Source organism: Camelus bactrianus, chromosome 19 (assembly GCF_048773025.1).
Source record: "Camelus bactrianus isolate YW-2024 breed Bactrian camel chromosome 19, ASM4877302v1, whole genome shotgun sequence".
Classification (NCBI taxonomy): Eukaryota; Metazoa; Chordata; class Mammalia; order Artiodactyla; family Camelidae; genus Camelus; species Camelus bactrianus.
In genome coordinates, this window is record NC_133557.1 from 10626184 (window position 1) to 10640480 (window position 14297).

The window sequence follows — 14297 nt, forward strand, 5'->3', positions numbered from 1 at the left end:
AGAAGCAGCTGAACACCAAGATCTGCAAGAAAGCCTACTGCAGGCTGTTTATTTATTTATTTATTTTTTTAAACAGGCTTGAGGCCACATTGTTTTGATAGAGGCTGGACAGTCCTGCTTCTTCCCGGGTATGTAACGCAGAAGAATCGGTCCTCTCCACCAACCTGTTCCCCACCCACCCTCTTATGTTTCTTACTCCTTCAGGTCCAGGATCTTGTCCATGCCCTGCAGCAGAGGACTCCCAAAGGAGACTCAGGGGGCTGGGGTTTGGACTTGGCACCTAGATGGCTTTTGCAGGCCTCTGTTGAAATGGAGGGAGAGACAGGCAGGGGATTGGCCGCAGCTGTAGCTTGGGGGCCCTTCCCTGGAAAAGAAAGAGAGACGCAGTAAACAGACTGGGCATTCTGGCATCTGGTTCTTTTTTCTCATTTGGCAAAGTTCTAATAGCACCTAGAAGGTGATGAATGAAAGTCTACCTTTTACATATTTTTTTTTAAAACAGCTTGAGATTTACTGCTAATTGAACATTGATTAGGTATTTGGAGCTCAGTTTGATCTGATTTGTTTTTTTTTTAAGATTGTGACTACAAATTGAACAAGATAAAATGTTAGTCTAGTTATGTTTAATGCATAAAACTAGGGCTCAGCAGTACACTCTGAAATGACCCTTTGACAAAGGTTTGGATGAAACTGTATTGATTAATTTGAATCTGGCTTTATATTAATATTGTATTATATATTCAGTTTACAGAGTACTTCCACCTTTTCAAGTGCCTCTTAGTCTCACAATCATCCAAAATGAAGAATGATCCCTATTTTACAGAAAATGGATTCAGAGAGGGTCAGAGGTCTTCTGGTTTTTCATCTTAGACATTATTTTATTACATGTAACAACTAGAAGAAATATGAAAAGTAGCTTTTCATGTTTCTGTGTGCTTAGCAGCAGAACAATTTTTAATGAAAGATCAGTGGGGGCTCTGTATTTATTGACTCTGCATTTATTAACCTGGAGCATATATACCTAGAGTGACCCATTACTGTATCACATTTTCCCACCTTTTGTTGGCAGGGTCATTTTCAGAACCAAAAAGAATACTGTTATCATTGTTGTAAGTATCTATTAAAATTACAAATGCATATATCCTGTGATTCAGCAATTACACTTCTAGAAATTTAGCCTTGCAGATAGATTTTCCCACACATGAAAGGATGTGGTCCTAGGTTTTTCACAGTAAAATGTCAGAAACAGCTTAAGTGCTAGGATAGTGGTTAAATAAATTATGCTTCCATAGAGGGATATTTTGCTGCTGTATAAAGAATAAGGCAGCTCTGCATTTACTGAGGAAACCTAACTATAAGATAGATTGTTTAGTGAGAAAAAGCAAGATGCAAGACCCTGCGTATTATTGTGTCTCACATACTATGCTTGTGTAAAATGGGAGAGGGTAAATATGTATTAATGCATATTTGCTTGTTCTGTGTAAACTAGCTCAGGAAGATTAAAAATCTAATAACACTGGCCTTGTAAGCAGGGAACTGGCTGACCAGAGAACAGGTAAAGGAGAAGGACCTGTCACCAAAGAGCCTTCTGAATCAAGAACCATGTGAATTACCTATTTTTAAAAAAAGCCTTGCCACTGAGGTTTTCGGGAGTTTAAGGTCCTCATATGTCCCTCTTTACTCTGATCTGCTTGCTCCCTATCCCTTCCCAAAGGACGCATTTAATCATCCTTTCTTCTGCTCCCCGATTTTCCCTGCACCAAATGAAGCTTTCTTTTTTGTTTTTACTTAAAAATTTCTTAACATCTAGGGTGGATAGGGTATAGCTCAGTGATAGAGTGCATGCTTAACATGCACGAGGTGCTGGGTTCAATCCCCACTACCTCCATTAAAGAAATAAATAAACCTAATTACCTCCCCCTCCAAAAAAAAAAGGACAAAGCTGAGTAGCTTTGATTTAAAACTATTTTCTTAACATCTATTTTCTTATTTGCATTCAAATTGTTTTAAATTTATTGATTGGATGAGTGCTTTCTATGTAATGTATTGACCCACATCCTCTTTTATCTGAGTGCATCTTGCACAAGCCATAGTTGGTGATTTTAGAATGGGAAAGTATTATCAGTACAAGATAGGAAATTCAAAGAGTACAAACAAGTGTACAGTGAGAAGTGTTTTTTCTCTCTCTAGACCTCTGAGTGTCCCTGGGGCCTATAGTTCCCCTGCTGAGGCTGTCACTGTTACCACTTTTACGTGCATACTTCTAGTAATACTGCACGCAGATCAAATACGAACATATCTCCCCCTTCTTACAGACTATGTGACTATACTACACACACACTGTTCCTCATCTACATTTTTCACTTAATAACATATTTTGATATAGGATTACATTTAGATTAACACATTCTTTTTAGGAACTGCGTAGGATTCCACTGTATAAAATATATTAAATTTATTCAGTCAGCTCCCTCTTGATGGGAGTTGGGGTTGTCCACAACCTATTGCTACCAGAAATGATGCCACAACACAAATATCCTTATGTCTGTAGGACAAATTCCTAGAAATATGACTGCTAGATCAAAAGGGATGTGCATTTTAACTTTAGCTGCAGAGTTCCAAGTTGTTCTTTGCAGGGGTTGTAGTAGTTCAGCGGCACGGAAGATTGCCCAGGCTTTTATAGATTTTCCAGCTGCCTCAACACATAGTATGAGACAAAATACCAGTTAAAGGGAAGACAAGCCAGTAAACCGTGCTGGTGGACTAGAGTTTTTATTTTTCCCGCAGAAGCTGGTTAAGATCCTGTGGGGAAATATACAATGCAGTAGAGTTATTAAGTGCAGCCGTCAGAAGGTTAGCAACATGGAGGTGACTTGGGTGTGTCAGCTGCTGTTCAGCAGCCCCGAGTGACAACTGTACTGTCCTTGCTTATTTTTTTTTCCCCCAGGACCCTAGCATCCTGAGACATTTTTGGATTCATAGCCCTTAGGATCGGATCAACCCAGTCAGAGCTCATCATGTCAAAGTTGAAAAGCTCAGAGTCAGTCAGGGTGGTGGTTCGCTGTCGGCCCATGAATGGCAAGGAAAAGGCTGCTTTGTATGACAAGGTGGTAGATGTGGACGTGAAGCTGGGGCAGGTGTCTGTGAAGAACCCCAAGGGAGTGGCCCATGAAATGCCCAAGACCTTCACCTTCGATGCAGTCTACGACTGGAATGCCAAGCAGTTTGAACTCTATGATGAGACGTTCCGACCACTGGTGGACTCTGTGCTGCAAGGTTTCAATGGGACAATTTTTGCCTATGGACAGACCGGGACTGGGAAAACCTACACGATGGAAGGAGTCCGTGGTGACCCTGAAAAAAGAGGAGTCATTCCTAACTCGTTTGATCACATCTTCACCCATATCTCTCGATCCCAGAATCAACAGTACCTGGTCAGGGCTTCTTACTTAGAGATCTACCAGGAGGAGATCCGAGACCTGCTCTCAAAGGATCAGACCAAAAGGCTTGAGCTCAAAGAGCGGCCTGACACTGGCGTGTATGTGAAAGATCTGTCTTCCTTTGTCACCAAGAGTGTGAAGGAAATAGAGCACGTGATGAATGTGGGCAACCAGAACCGTTCTGTCGGTGCTACCAACATGAATGAGCATAGTTCACGTTCTCATGCAATTTTTGTCATCACCATCGAGTGCAGTGAGGTGGGCCTCGATGGAGAAAACCACATCAGGGTAGGGAAATTGAACCTTGTAGATCTTGCTGGCAGCGAACGGCAAGCCAAGACTGGTGCACAAGGGGAAAGATTGAAGGAAGCAACCAAGATCAACCTGTCCCTTTCAGCCTTGGGTAATGTCATCTCTGCCCTGGTGGACGGAAAAAGCACTCACATTCCGTATCGGGACTCAAAGCTTACCAGACTCCTCCAAGATTCTCTTGGTGGCAATGCTAAAACTGTGATGGTGGCCAATGTGGGGCCTGCCTCTTACAACGTAGAGGAGACCCTGACCACGCTGAGGTATGCCAACCGTGCCAAAAACATTAAGAACAAGCCAAGGGTCAACGAGGACCCTAAGGATGCCCTCCTTCGCGAATTCCAGGAAGAGATTGCTCGGCTTAAGGCCCAGCTAGAAAAACGGTCCATTGGCAGGAGGAAGAGGCGAGAGAAACGGAGGGAAGGTGGTGGCAGTGGTGGAGGTGGGGAAGAGGAGGAGGAGGAGGGAGAAGAGGGTGAGGAGGAAGGGGATGATAAAGATGATTACTGGCGGGAACAGCAAGAAAAACTGGAGATTGAGAAGCGGGCCATTGTAGAGGACCACAGCTTGGTTGCAGAGGAAAAGATGAGGCTGCTGAAGGAGAAGGAGAAAAAGATGGAGGATCTGCGGCGTGAGAAGGATGCTGCCGAGATGCTGGGTGCCAAAATCAAGGTACTGTACCCTTCCTTAGGCCCATTCTTTTTTCTTTCACATCTCTTTTTGTTTTATCAAAAGAATGATACGAGGGGTGATGTCTCTAGCTTTTGTGATATCCAGTGCCCAGGAAACATTTGTTGAATTGAATTGGATGAAGAAAAACAGTTTTTCTTCAAGAGCAGTGAAACTAACACCCGTGTGCCCCCCTCCCCAACCCTGCCACCCAGCATAAGAAATAGAACAGCATCCTTATCTTTACAGGCTCTTTGTATGCCCCTCTCCCAGAGGTAACCATTACCTTGGATTTGGTGTTTATTATTTCCTTGCTTTCCTTTATAGTTTTCCCAAATGTGTATATATATTTCTACATAAAAGATAGTTTTAATTTCTCATAATTTTTTACTTTTATATAAATGGAATCCCACTGCTGTGATGTACTTTTATTCCCTCAATGTTATGTTAATGAGATTTATCCAGTTTGACTCCTGGAGCCATGATTCATCCATTATTACTGTTCTGAGAATTCCGGGGCATTCCATTCTCCTGAAAATGAGGGTTGTTTTCCATTTTTTGCACTGAACATCCTTGTACTTGGCTCCAGGAGAACACATGTCCTCGAGAGTTTCTTGTCTGACACCGTTGGGTCTTAGGCTGTGGGCAGCTTCAACTTCACTAGACCGTAACTGGTCGCTTTCTAACGTGGCCATGGGAATTGAAGCTTCTACTGGTATGAGTCCTGGTTGTTCCTCATCCTTTGCAACACTTGTGATTAGCATACCTGAAGTTTTGTATATCTGGTAGATATAAAATGGTATCTCATTGTGGTTTTAATATGAAGTACCCCTGATTACACAAAATACAGAACGCACAGCCCAAATGCTCCCTTGCAGTCAACCCCTTCCCCCAACTTCCAACCCCCGTGTAACGATGGCCGAGCAGTATTCTAGAACGTGGAGGCACCCCTTGTGTCAAGGCACCCCTTCTTTCAGGCAGCAGTGTCCTGTTCCATCAGGGCCTGGACTTTAGGCTGCTCAGGGCTCTAGTGGCAGAGGAGAGTGCAAAGCTAGCTCTGGAAGTCTGAGGATGGCCGCTGCTTGTGTGACCACAAGCTAGAATTCCTTTGAGGTGTTGGGTTTTATCTTACTGAATTTATACAAACTTTGATTTCTACTCTAAAATACATCTGTTTACTAATTTAAAAATGACAAGTGATCCCTTTATTGCCTCCCCTTCCCCCACCATGTGAGGCTGTACTTTATCTGTGGCATCATAGTAGCCCTTTCACAGAGTGGGGTCCTATTTCACTTCAGAGGCAGGAGTCCTTTCCAGGACTTTCAAGACCCGGTGTGAAAATGGAGTCATATCCAACACAATTAAGAGGTAACTGTGTTGCAGGGCGGGGCTCACTCTTGGGTTCCATTATGTCAGTCGCCACTTCACCCCTCCTCGCTCCTGCACTTGTGAAACTGGGTGTGCTCATGTTTGATTTGCGTGCTGTTTTTTAAGAGCACATCTGTTATTCAAGCCTGGGAACACCTAGACTCTCTAAACAACCTGGGGTATTTGGGCAACTCTCAGAAGCTGAGCGTGGCAAGACTCAGCATTAGCTCAAGGTCACTGAGTCTCTTACTCGTTTTGTTTATGGGAGAATGACATTACATCTGTCTTCCTCAATCCTGGGATGCTGTAAAATCATAGGACAAAAGAATTCTAGAGCTGGAAAGGGTGTGTGTTGTGGGAAGGGTTAGTAATCAGTCCAGCCCCTTCATTCTGAGAGAAGAGGAAAGTCTCAAGGGCTCACTGAAAGATGGCAATAGGGGTAGAAGTTTCTTAAAAGCAAGATTGTGCAGATTTTGGATTCCATGTTTTGCACGTGCAAATCATTCCCATGGCTTTAGTCCCCATCTAAATGCTGAAGGCTTTCAGTCGGTGTAGTCAGCCCAGAGCTGTCTCCTAACAGCCTGATAGCCTCTGCCTACTGGCCATTTCCACAAAGTTGCCCACGACCACCCAGAGCCCGCTCTGGCCTTCTTTCCCTCAGTCTAGCCAGACTCCTAGGAGTTGTCACTGCTCGCCTCCGCTCCCTCTCCCTACGGTCCCAGTCAGACCAAGGCCTCTGAATCCTGCCTCCTCAGGCAGTCTTAGAACCATCCACGCTGCTTTCCCCGACCGCCACTGCCCAACTGGGACCCTTAAAACAGCCTGCTGTCTGCTCTCCCTCCACCCCGCCTGCCCTTTCCCAGTCATTCTTCCTGTAGCAGGGGAGTTATGTTTCAAAAACACAAATCTGATTGTGTATCCTCACACGCAAAGGACACGTCAGTGGCTCCTGCAGTTCTCAGGATCAAGTTTACTCTCCCTTAACAGGGCTTTGAGGTTTTTGAACTGACCCCAGTTGCTTTGCCAACTTTGTGTATCACCACTCCCTACCCTACCCTCTCAAAACAATTTTTTTCTTAGCTAATTCCTATTTTTACTGCAACACTGTGTAGCTGCCCCTTGAGACAGGAGGCTCTCCCTGACTCCCTCCAAGACCCTGAGCTGTTTCCCAGCAGTGTCCTGTCCCGCTGTCACTCTTTACCTCATGATGGGGTCTGGCTCTATACAGTAAGAGCCCATGTACTTGTCTCTGGTCCTGAGTGGACTCCCAGCTTTGTGATTCATATTCCTGGTTGTATCCTCAGTACCCAGCACATAGGAGGTGCTTAATAGGTTTTAAGTGGGGTCAATACTTTGTACAGATAAACCAAAAAAAATTTTTCGAAAGAAAGCTGAAATTCACGTATGTCTAGAGAAGCTGCATCTTCAATGTTCCCAAGGGAAAGCCGCCAGTAAAGCTGCCTCAGCCCCACCCCAGTGATGGGAAGGGCACAGCTGTGCACAATATATCTTCGCCCAGAGTTCATCCCCTTTGGCTCAGTCCTGAGGTCTTTATCTTTCATGGGCTTCCCTGTGAGGAGTTGTGTTCTGAGGGACCCCATTCACAAGATGGATTCTCCTTTTTTTCTCACAAAGGCCATGGAGAGTAAGCTGCTTGTTGGAGGAAAAAATATAGTAGATCATACAAATGAACAGCAGAAAATCCTAGAGCAGAAACGGCAGGAAATTGCAGAGCAGGTAACTAACTTTTCATTCCTTTTTGGAGAGAATGGGGTGGGGTGAGGTGCAGTAATGCCACAGAGCGAATGTCTCTTGTATTAGACTCTTCAAGGGGAACAGAAACGAGTGTGCCAGCCTCTTCCTGGCGGGAGGCTCTCACCTGGAGCACCCAGCCCTGTATTCTTGTACAGACACTGTCTCTAGGCCCACTGATCAATTCTGTGATGTTGCTCAGAAACGTCGAGAAAGAGAAATCCAGCAACAGATGGAAAGTCGAGATGAAGAGACCTTGGAACTGAAAGAGACATACAGCTCATTGCAGCAAGAGGTGGACATCAAGACCAAGAAACTCAAAAAGGTATGAAAGGAACGAGACCAGGCAGCGGGGCCTTGAGGCTCGGGGCAAAGGGGGAGCTCTGTTGCCTGAAGGGCTGCCCTCCTCACCTGTCTCTCCCGTTCCAGCTCTTCTCCAAGCTTCAGGCAGTGAAGGCAGAGATCCATGACCTCCAAGAAGAGCACATCAAGGAGCGGCAGGAGCTGGAGCAGACGCAGAACGAGCTCACCAGGGAGCTGAAACTCAAGTAAGTGCTGGGCTTTCCATGGCGCCCCTGGCCACTTGCTGGCTTGCTGTGTGTAAGGAAGAAATATGCCCTTGAGGACAGGGCCCCTGCCTGCTTCTCTCCAGGCTGTCTCCTGCCACCCTGTCTGTCTTCTGTTGATTCCTACGAAAGTTGTTTTCTGTCTCCAGGTCCCATCTGTTAGCTGAATATCTTCCCTAGATGATCTCCAAGTTTCCTTCCATTGTACTTTCTTGAAGCCTTTCAGGAAGTCTTCTATCTATTGATAAATGGGAATCTTTTATTAACTAGAATTTTCTGAGTGGTATAATGAACAACCAAATATCTATTCCCCAGATTCAATGATAAACAATCTTTTGTCTTCGATTCATAAAAATATTTTAAAGCAAATTTTACCTCATGTTATTTCACTCCTGTGTACTTACTTACATGGCCACAGTGCAGTTTTTAAAAAAGCTTTATTGAGATATAATTCACCTATTTAAAATACACAAGTCATTTTAAAATATATATTTTCAGGATTTTAAAACATCACCACAATCTAATTTTTGAACATTTGTGTGTCCCCCAGGCTCCCACCCAAAGAAACCCTGTACCAATTAGCAGTCACTCCTTATTGCCTCCTCCCCCAGCCTAAGTAACTGGATCTGTACATGATGCCCTTCCAGAGAAGCTCATAAAGAAAAACAATTACTTTCAGACAATTACATAATTAAGTGCTAAACTATTTGTTGCAGACTGCTGCGTATTCTTGGCCAAGTCATTTGCTACCTTAACCGTCATGCTTTTAAATGACAAAGTACTCATCTGCATAGTCTTATTTGTGTGTTACAAACTTTCAAGAGTTAGGGAAAATATGTATCACCTTCTATTGAGAGAGTAAGTTTAATATGAAGATTAGGTTGACTCATTCTTATGTAAATGTTTTCCTGCTTGCTTACTGTTTGTCTCCTCATGCAGCGTAAATTCCAGGACATCGGACTGGCTTTCTGTCTGTATAAATTTGCCTATTCTGGACATTTCATATAAATGGAATTATACAGTATGTGGTCTTTTGTGACTGGTTTCTTTTAATTAACATGTTTTTGGGGATCATCTATGTTGTAGCATGTTAGGACCTTATTCTTTTTTTTATGGCTGAGTAATATTGCATTGTCTGGATATTCCACATTTTATTTATCCATTCATCAGCTGATGGACATTGGATTGTTTCTACTTTTTTAGCTATTATAAATAATGCTGCTATGAACATTTGTGTACAAGTTTCATGTTTTCAATTCTCTTAGGTCATCCAAGAGTCTTACAATTTTAGGTCTTACATTTAGATCTGTGATCCATTTTGAGTTAATTTCTTATATAGTCTGAGGTATGGTCCCAAATGCATTCTTTTGCATGTGGATATCCAGCTGGAGATTATTATCATCTTAACAATATTAAGTATTCGATCCATGAACATGGGATGTCTTTCCATTTACTTATATCTTCTTTAATTTGTTTCAAGAATGTTTGTAGTTTTCAGTGCACAGTCTTTGCACGTCTTTTGTTAGATTTATACCTAAGTATTTTACTTGTTTGATGTTATTTTGTATCTAATTGTTTTCTTAATTTTATTTTCAGAATGTTTATAGCTAGTGTATTAAAAATAAAATTGATTTTTGTATACACAATGATATCTTTCCACCTAACAAAATTAACATTAAGTTTCTTAGTTATTATCTCATACCCTGTCCATATTCAAATTTTCTTGGTTTATTCACATTCATATATACATAAGGACCACATATTGCATTTGGTTATTGTGTCTTTTTTTTTTTTTTTTTTTGGTTATTGTGTCTTTTAAGCTTATTTTAATATGGAACAATCCTTTTTAAAAACTTTTTTTTCATAGTTGACTTGTTGAGAAAGCTGGGGCAAAGAGCCTATAGAAGTATCCCACATTCTGAATTTTTCAGTTGGCTTCTTCACGGTGTCCTTTAACTTGTGTCTCTATCTCACTTACTTCCCTTTAACTGAAGAAGTGCACTCTGAAGCACCAGTTCTCAACCTTGGCTGCACATTGGAATCATCTGAGGAGTTTTAAAAATAGTGATGCTTGGGTCCCAACCAAGAGATTCTGATTTCATTGGTATAGGGCAGTGGTCCTTAAACTTTTGGCAGGCACCAGATCATCCAAAGGGCTTGTTAAACATAGGTTGCTGGGCCCTACACCCAGAGAGACTTATTCAGCATATCTGGGGTGGGACCTGAGCACCTGCATTCTCAAGAAGTTCCAGTTGTTGCTCCTGCTGGTTTGGTGAATACATTTTGAGAACCATTGATCTCTTGTGATGTCTGGGCAAGATATTTTCCAGAGCTCTGTAAGTGATATTAATGTGCAGCCTGGCTTGAGAACCACTGAGCTAATGGTTTCAGTCAACAGTGACCTTTGTCTGGCTCCATTATTTCATTAGGGAGTTTTGCAAAATGATGTTTTTCTATATGAATCCTTCCACAACATTTGCTTGAAGTTTTCTTTGAAGAGGAACTTTTCAAAGGAATTCTTTTAATGATTAAGCTTTAAATTTGGAAAGGAGCCCTTAAAATTACTAGATATGTACTCTTAGAAAAAAAAAGTCGGAACAAAATATGCCAAAATACAAGGAGGTTATAGCTCAGTGGTAGAGTGCACGCTTAGTACACATGAGGTTGTGGGTTCAATCCCTAGTACCTCCGTTAAAAAATAAACAAATAAATAAACATAAATAAATAAACCCAATTGCCTCCCCACTCAAAAAAAAATTTTTAAGCCAAAATAATAATAGCTATCTCTGGATAGGGCAGTTGTGTGTAATTGTATTTTTCACATTTCCTAATGCATAAATAGTACCTTTAAAATTAGAAAAAACCCAAATATATGGTATGAAAAATAATTTCTTAAATGTCAACTAAAGAAAAAATGTTATCTCTCCAAAATATTTTTTCTTTAAGGAAGACACTGTCATTGTTAAGTTTCTCATTTGTATCTTTTGAATAAACAGTGAATCAGCCTGTTTCTCACAGTCATCACCCCACACCTCTGTGGTGTTTGTTGCACATCTCTCTCACGTTAACGCCCCTTTGGCATTGTTACGTCCTGAGGTTTTGAAAGAGTGAACCAGAGAGGTGGCAGGAGATAGTCATCCCAATGGAGAGCCACAACCCAGTGGGTTCCAGTTTCATTGTTTGCCGTGTTCCCTGGGCACTGCTCATGCAGGGACTCTTCTCAGGAATGGTCTTTGTTCTCAGTGGTCTGAAGGCCTGAAATCCATCTTGTCTTGCTCTTTGTTCCAGTGATTAGAATGTGAAGTTTTCCACCTTGGGCAACAATCCATAGGACTGGAGGAAGGCAGTTTGACTTCTAACCCGTTTTCAGTTTTTTGGAAGTGAATGAGCTGGGTTAGCAGTACCAGTGCCCCCTCCCCAAATACTTCATTAGCACATGTTCTTTCCAGTACAGCCCAGGCGTTATCTCCTGCTTTAGTCTTTTTACTTGCTTGAGCTGCTCCTCCTTGGGCATAAGTGACCTTTCCATATTCTTAGGACAGACCACTGTTAGCACGCCTAAGAGTGTCTCTGTCTCCAGCTGTTGGTATGATGTCTCAGTAAATGTTCACTGAGTGACTTGACTCTTCCCTGTTACTTACTACACATGGGACCAGATGGCCCACACTCCATCCATAGCCTTTCTCTATCTATTCACCCATGTATCTGTGCTCTTACAGGCATCTTATTATAGAAAACTTCATCCCTCTGGAAGAAAAAAGTAAAATTATGAATAGATCCTTCTTTGATGAAGAGGAAGATCATTGGAAATTACATCCTATAACCAGACTGGAGTAAGTCACTCTTGACTTTAAGTAGCCTTTAAGGTGGGGAGGAGGGAAAGAATGTTGATAAGCTGGACTTAGCCGGAGGTGTATGGTAAGAACACAGTTTGATTCAGTTAAACTTGGAACCAAGGTCAGCTCTGACTTTGTGGCTGCTGTGAGTCCATGAGGTAAAAGTTTGGTGATGAGTATGGTATTAGGAACTGGGAGACTTTATCACAGTGAACTAATGACCTTTCCCAAGTTCCTGCTTTTCAGCTTCCCCAGCTGTCAAGTGAAGCATGCTAGGCCAAGTGAGAGGCAATGCATAGGTGTTATCTTATGTGTCAGTCTGACACACTGTTGAGAAGGATTCTCAGTCTACGTCTGGGTCCTGCTGGAAAGATGGGAGATGTCTGCCAAGGATGTGGGGGTGGGGAGTGTCGACAGCTCAGCTTCGTTCCTGCTGTCTAAGAACTGGATGAGGATGAGTCAGATCCCTTCCAGCTTAAAAGATGCCTGATGCTCACATTTGGCTCAGAGAGCAACTCAAGCAGAAAATATAAGCAGCTCCTGCCCCATCTGCATGTCAGTCCTCAGTTCAGGGAGTTAGTTGATTCAGGGTCCATCTAAAGCAGGCTCAGAGTTTTCTGAGTGCTGGTTCCGCAGTACTGATCCTGGGACTGTGGAACACACTCCAGCCAGGGCTTTAACCGCTGCAGTCCATTTCCAGGAATCAGCAGATGATGAAGCGGCCGGTGTCAGCTGTGGGATACAAGAGACCACTGAGCCAGCATGCGAGAATGTCCATGATGATTCGTCCAGAGGCTCGATATAGGGTGAGAAGACCGTTCTCGTGTTTCTCTCCTCTCTCTTTTAGAGGAGTTTAGATTTATGCAAACTCTTAAGCACCGGTCTCCAAAGTCACAGCTTGTATCCTGACTCTTTGTGTCCAAAGGTACCTGAGGACATTTATATTAATAACAACAATAACAAATAATAAACCAATATAATTAACAAATGACAAATAACAGTAAATAAAAAGGTAAAAGAGAATGAGATTGAGACAATCAGGACTAGGGAAGGAGGAGAGAACAAACAACTGTCCATGTGGCCAATAAATGTTGATAATGAGCTTCAGGACGGCTTTGTGGGGAGACGGGAAAGAGCGCAGATGTCTGCAAACAGGAGATGGAGCTGTGGTAAATAAAGACTTACAGTCCTTCCATTTAACATAATGTGTGTGAGTCATGTAGTTCCTTGAAGTGACATAATTGATGACTATTTAATGACCCAAACATATTTTACAATAAAAGTACCGTACAAGCTTCTATCTATAAGCACTTGCCGTGTGCCAGGCACTGTACTCGGCACTTTGCTGCTCGATCTCCGGTTGAGTCTGCCACCTGCTCTGTGCAGTCGGTCCTGTGGCGTTAAGGTCAGGGAGCTGGTAAGTGGATGGACCAGGGGACACATGTATTGTGAAGTTATAAGACCATTGGTCCTGGAAGTGTGTATACAAAAAAAAAAAAAAATCTGGTGCAAAATATATCAGAGTGTGAACTGGTTATCTCTGGTTAAGGGAAGTGCACTTAATTTAAAATTTGCTCTTTTTGCTTATCTGTATTTTATAACTTTCAGTGGGGAATCTGTATTATTTTTATAATGAAACATTTTCACTTCAAAAATTTAAAATGTTTTTGAGTTTCCCTGAGCAGCCAGAGCAAAACAGCTTAGGATTAGTTAGCGCCACAGGTGCTGTTCTTCCTGGCATTGAGTTATTTAAAATGAAGAAAACAAAAGCAAAAAAAGATGCATTAGCTGTGTTTTTATGTAGTGGTAGGTGAGTGATGTGTCAGACAGAATCCTTAGAAGCATTTTTTGGAGCCGTTTCAGAGGGTGCGTATCTTGCTGGTTATTTCATGTCTTAAGCCAAAAACATGATTTTAAAACATACAAATCAAAAATGTGGGTTTCCAAGCTGCTCACCTGATCCAAAGGTAGAATTTGAAGCAGTGGCTCTCAGATGGCTTTTAGCAAGGGACCAGCTCCATTAAGAGAAGTGTTATGCAGTATCACGATATATCAAATTGATAAATGGAGCCACTCTGTTCGCTCCTTCCACCTTCTCCCAGCTGTGGCCCTTCACACCCCCTCTGCAGCCCTGGGACTTGAACTCCACTGAGTTGGGAGGAGCTAGCAGGGAAGATGTGGAACCATGGGTGTTCTTCCCTCCTCACACTTGGCTTGGTATTTAGGTACTAGGGAAAGGTCTGTTACAGGGTAGCAAATGAAGGAATCACCTACAAGGCCAGTTATGAGACAGGGCCCAGGCTGATTTTTTAAATGTGGTAATAAATACATATACTGCCCCTCCACCCCCACATACA

General features: G+C 42.5%; 1 protein-coding gene across 2 annotated transcripts in view; it reads left to right on the top strand.

Annotated features, from left to right (window-relative positions):
• The window catches only part of KIF3B (kinesin family member 3B), a 44283-nt gene that overhangs the window by 15237 nt on the left and 14749 nt on the right, over window positions 1-14297 (top strand). For both annotated transcript variants that reach the window (XM_010960876.3, XM_045521051.2), the window contains 6 exons: window positions 2948-4421; window positions 7422-7523; window positions 7741-7863; window positions 7968-8086; window positions 11824-11937; window positions 12641-12746. In XM_010960876.3, coding sequence (XP_010959178.1) covers window positions 3018-4421; window positions 7422-7523; window positions 7741-7863; window positions 7968-8086; window positions 11824-11937; window positions 12641-12746 — 1968 coding nt within the window. In that variant the 5' untranslated portion in view covers window positions 2948-3017. The remainder of the gene's footprint in view (window positions 1-2947; window positions 4422-7421; window positions 7524-7740; window positions 7864-7967; window positions 8087-11823; window positions 11938-12640; window positions 12747-14297) is intronic.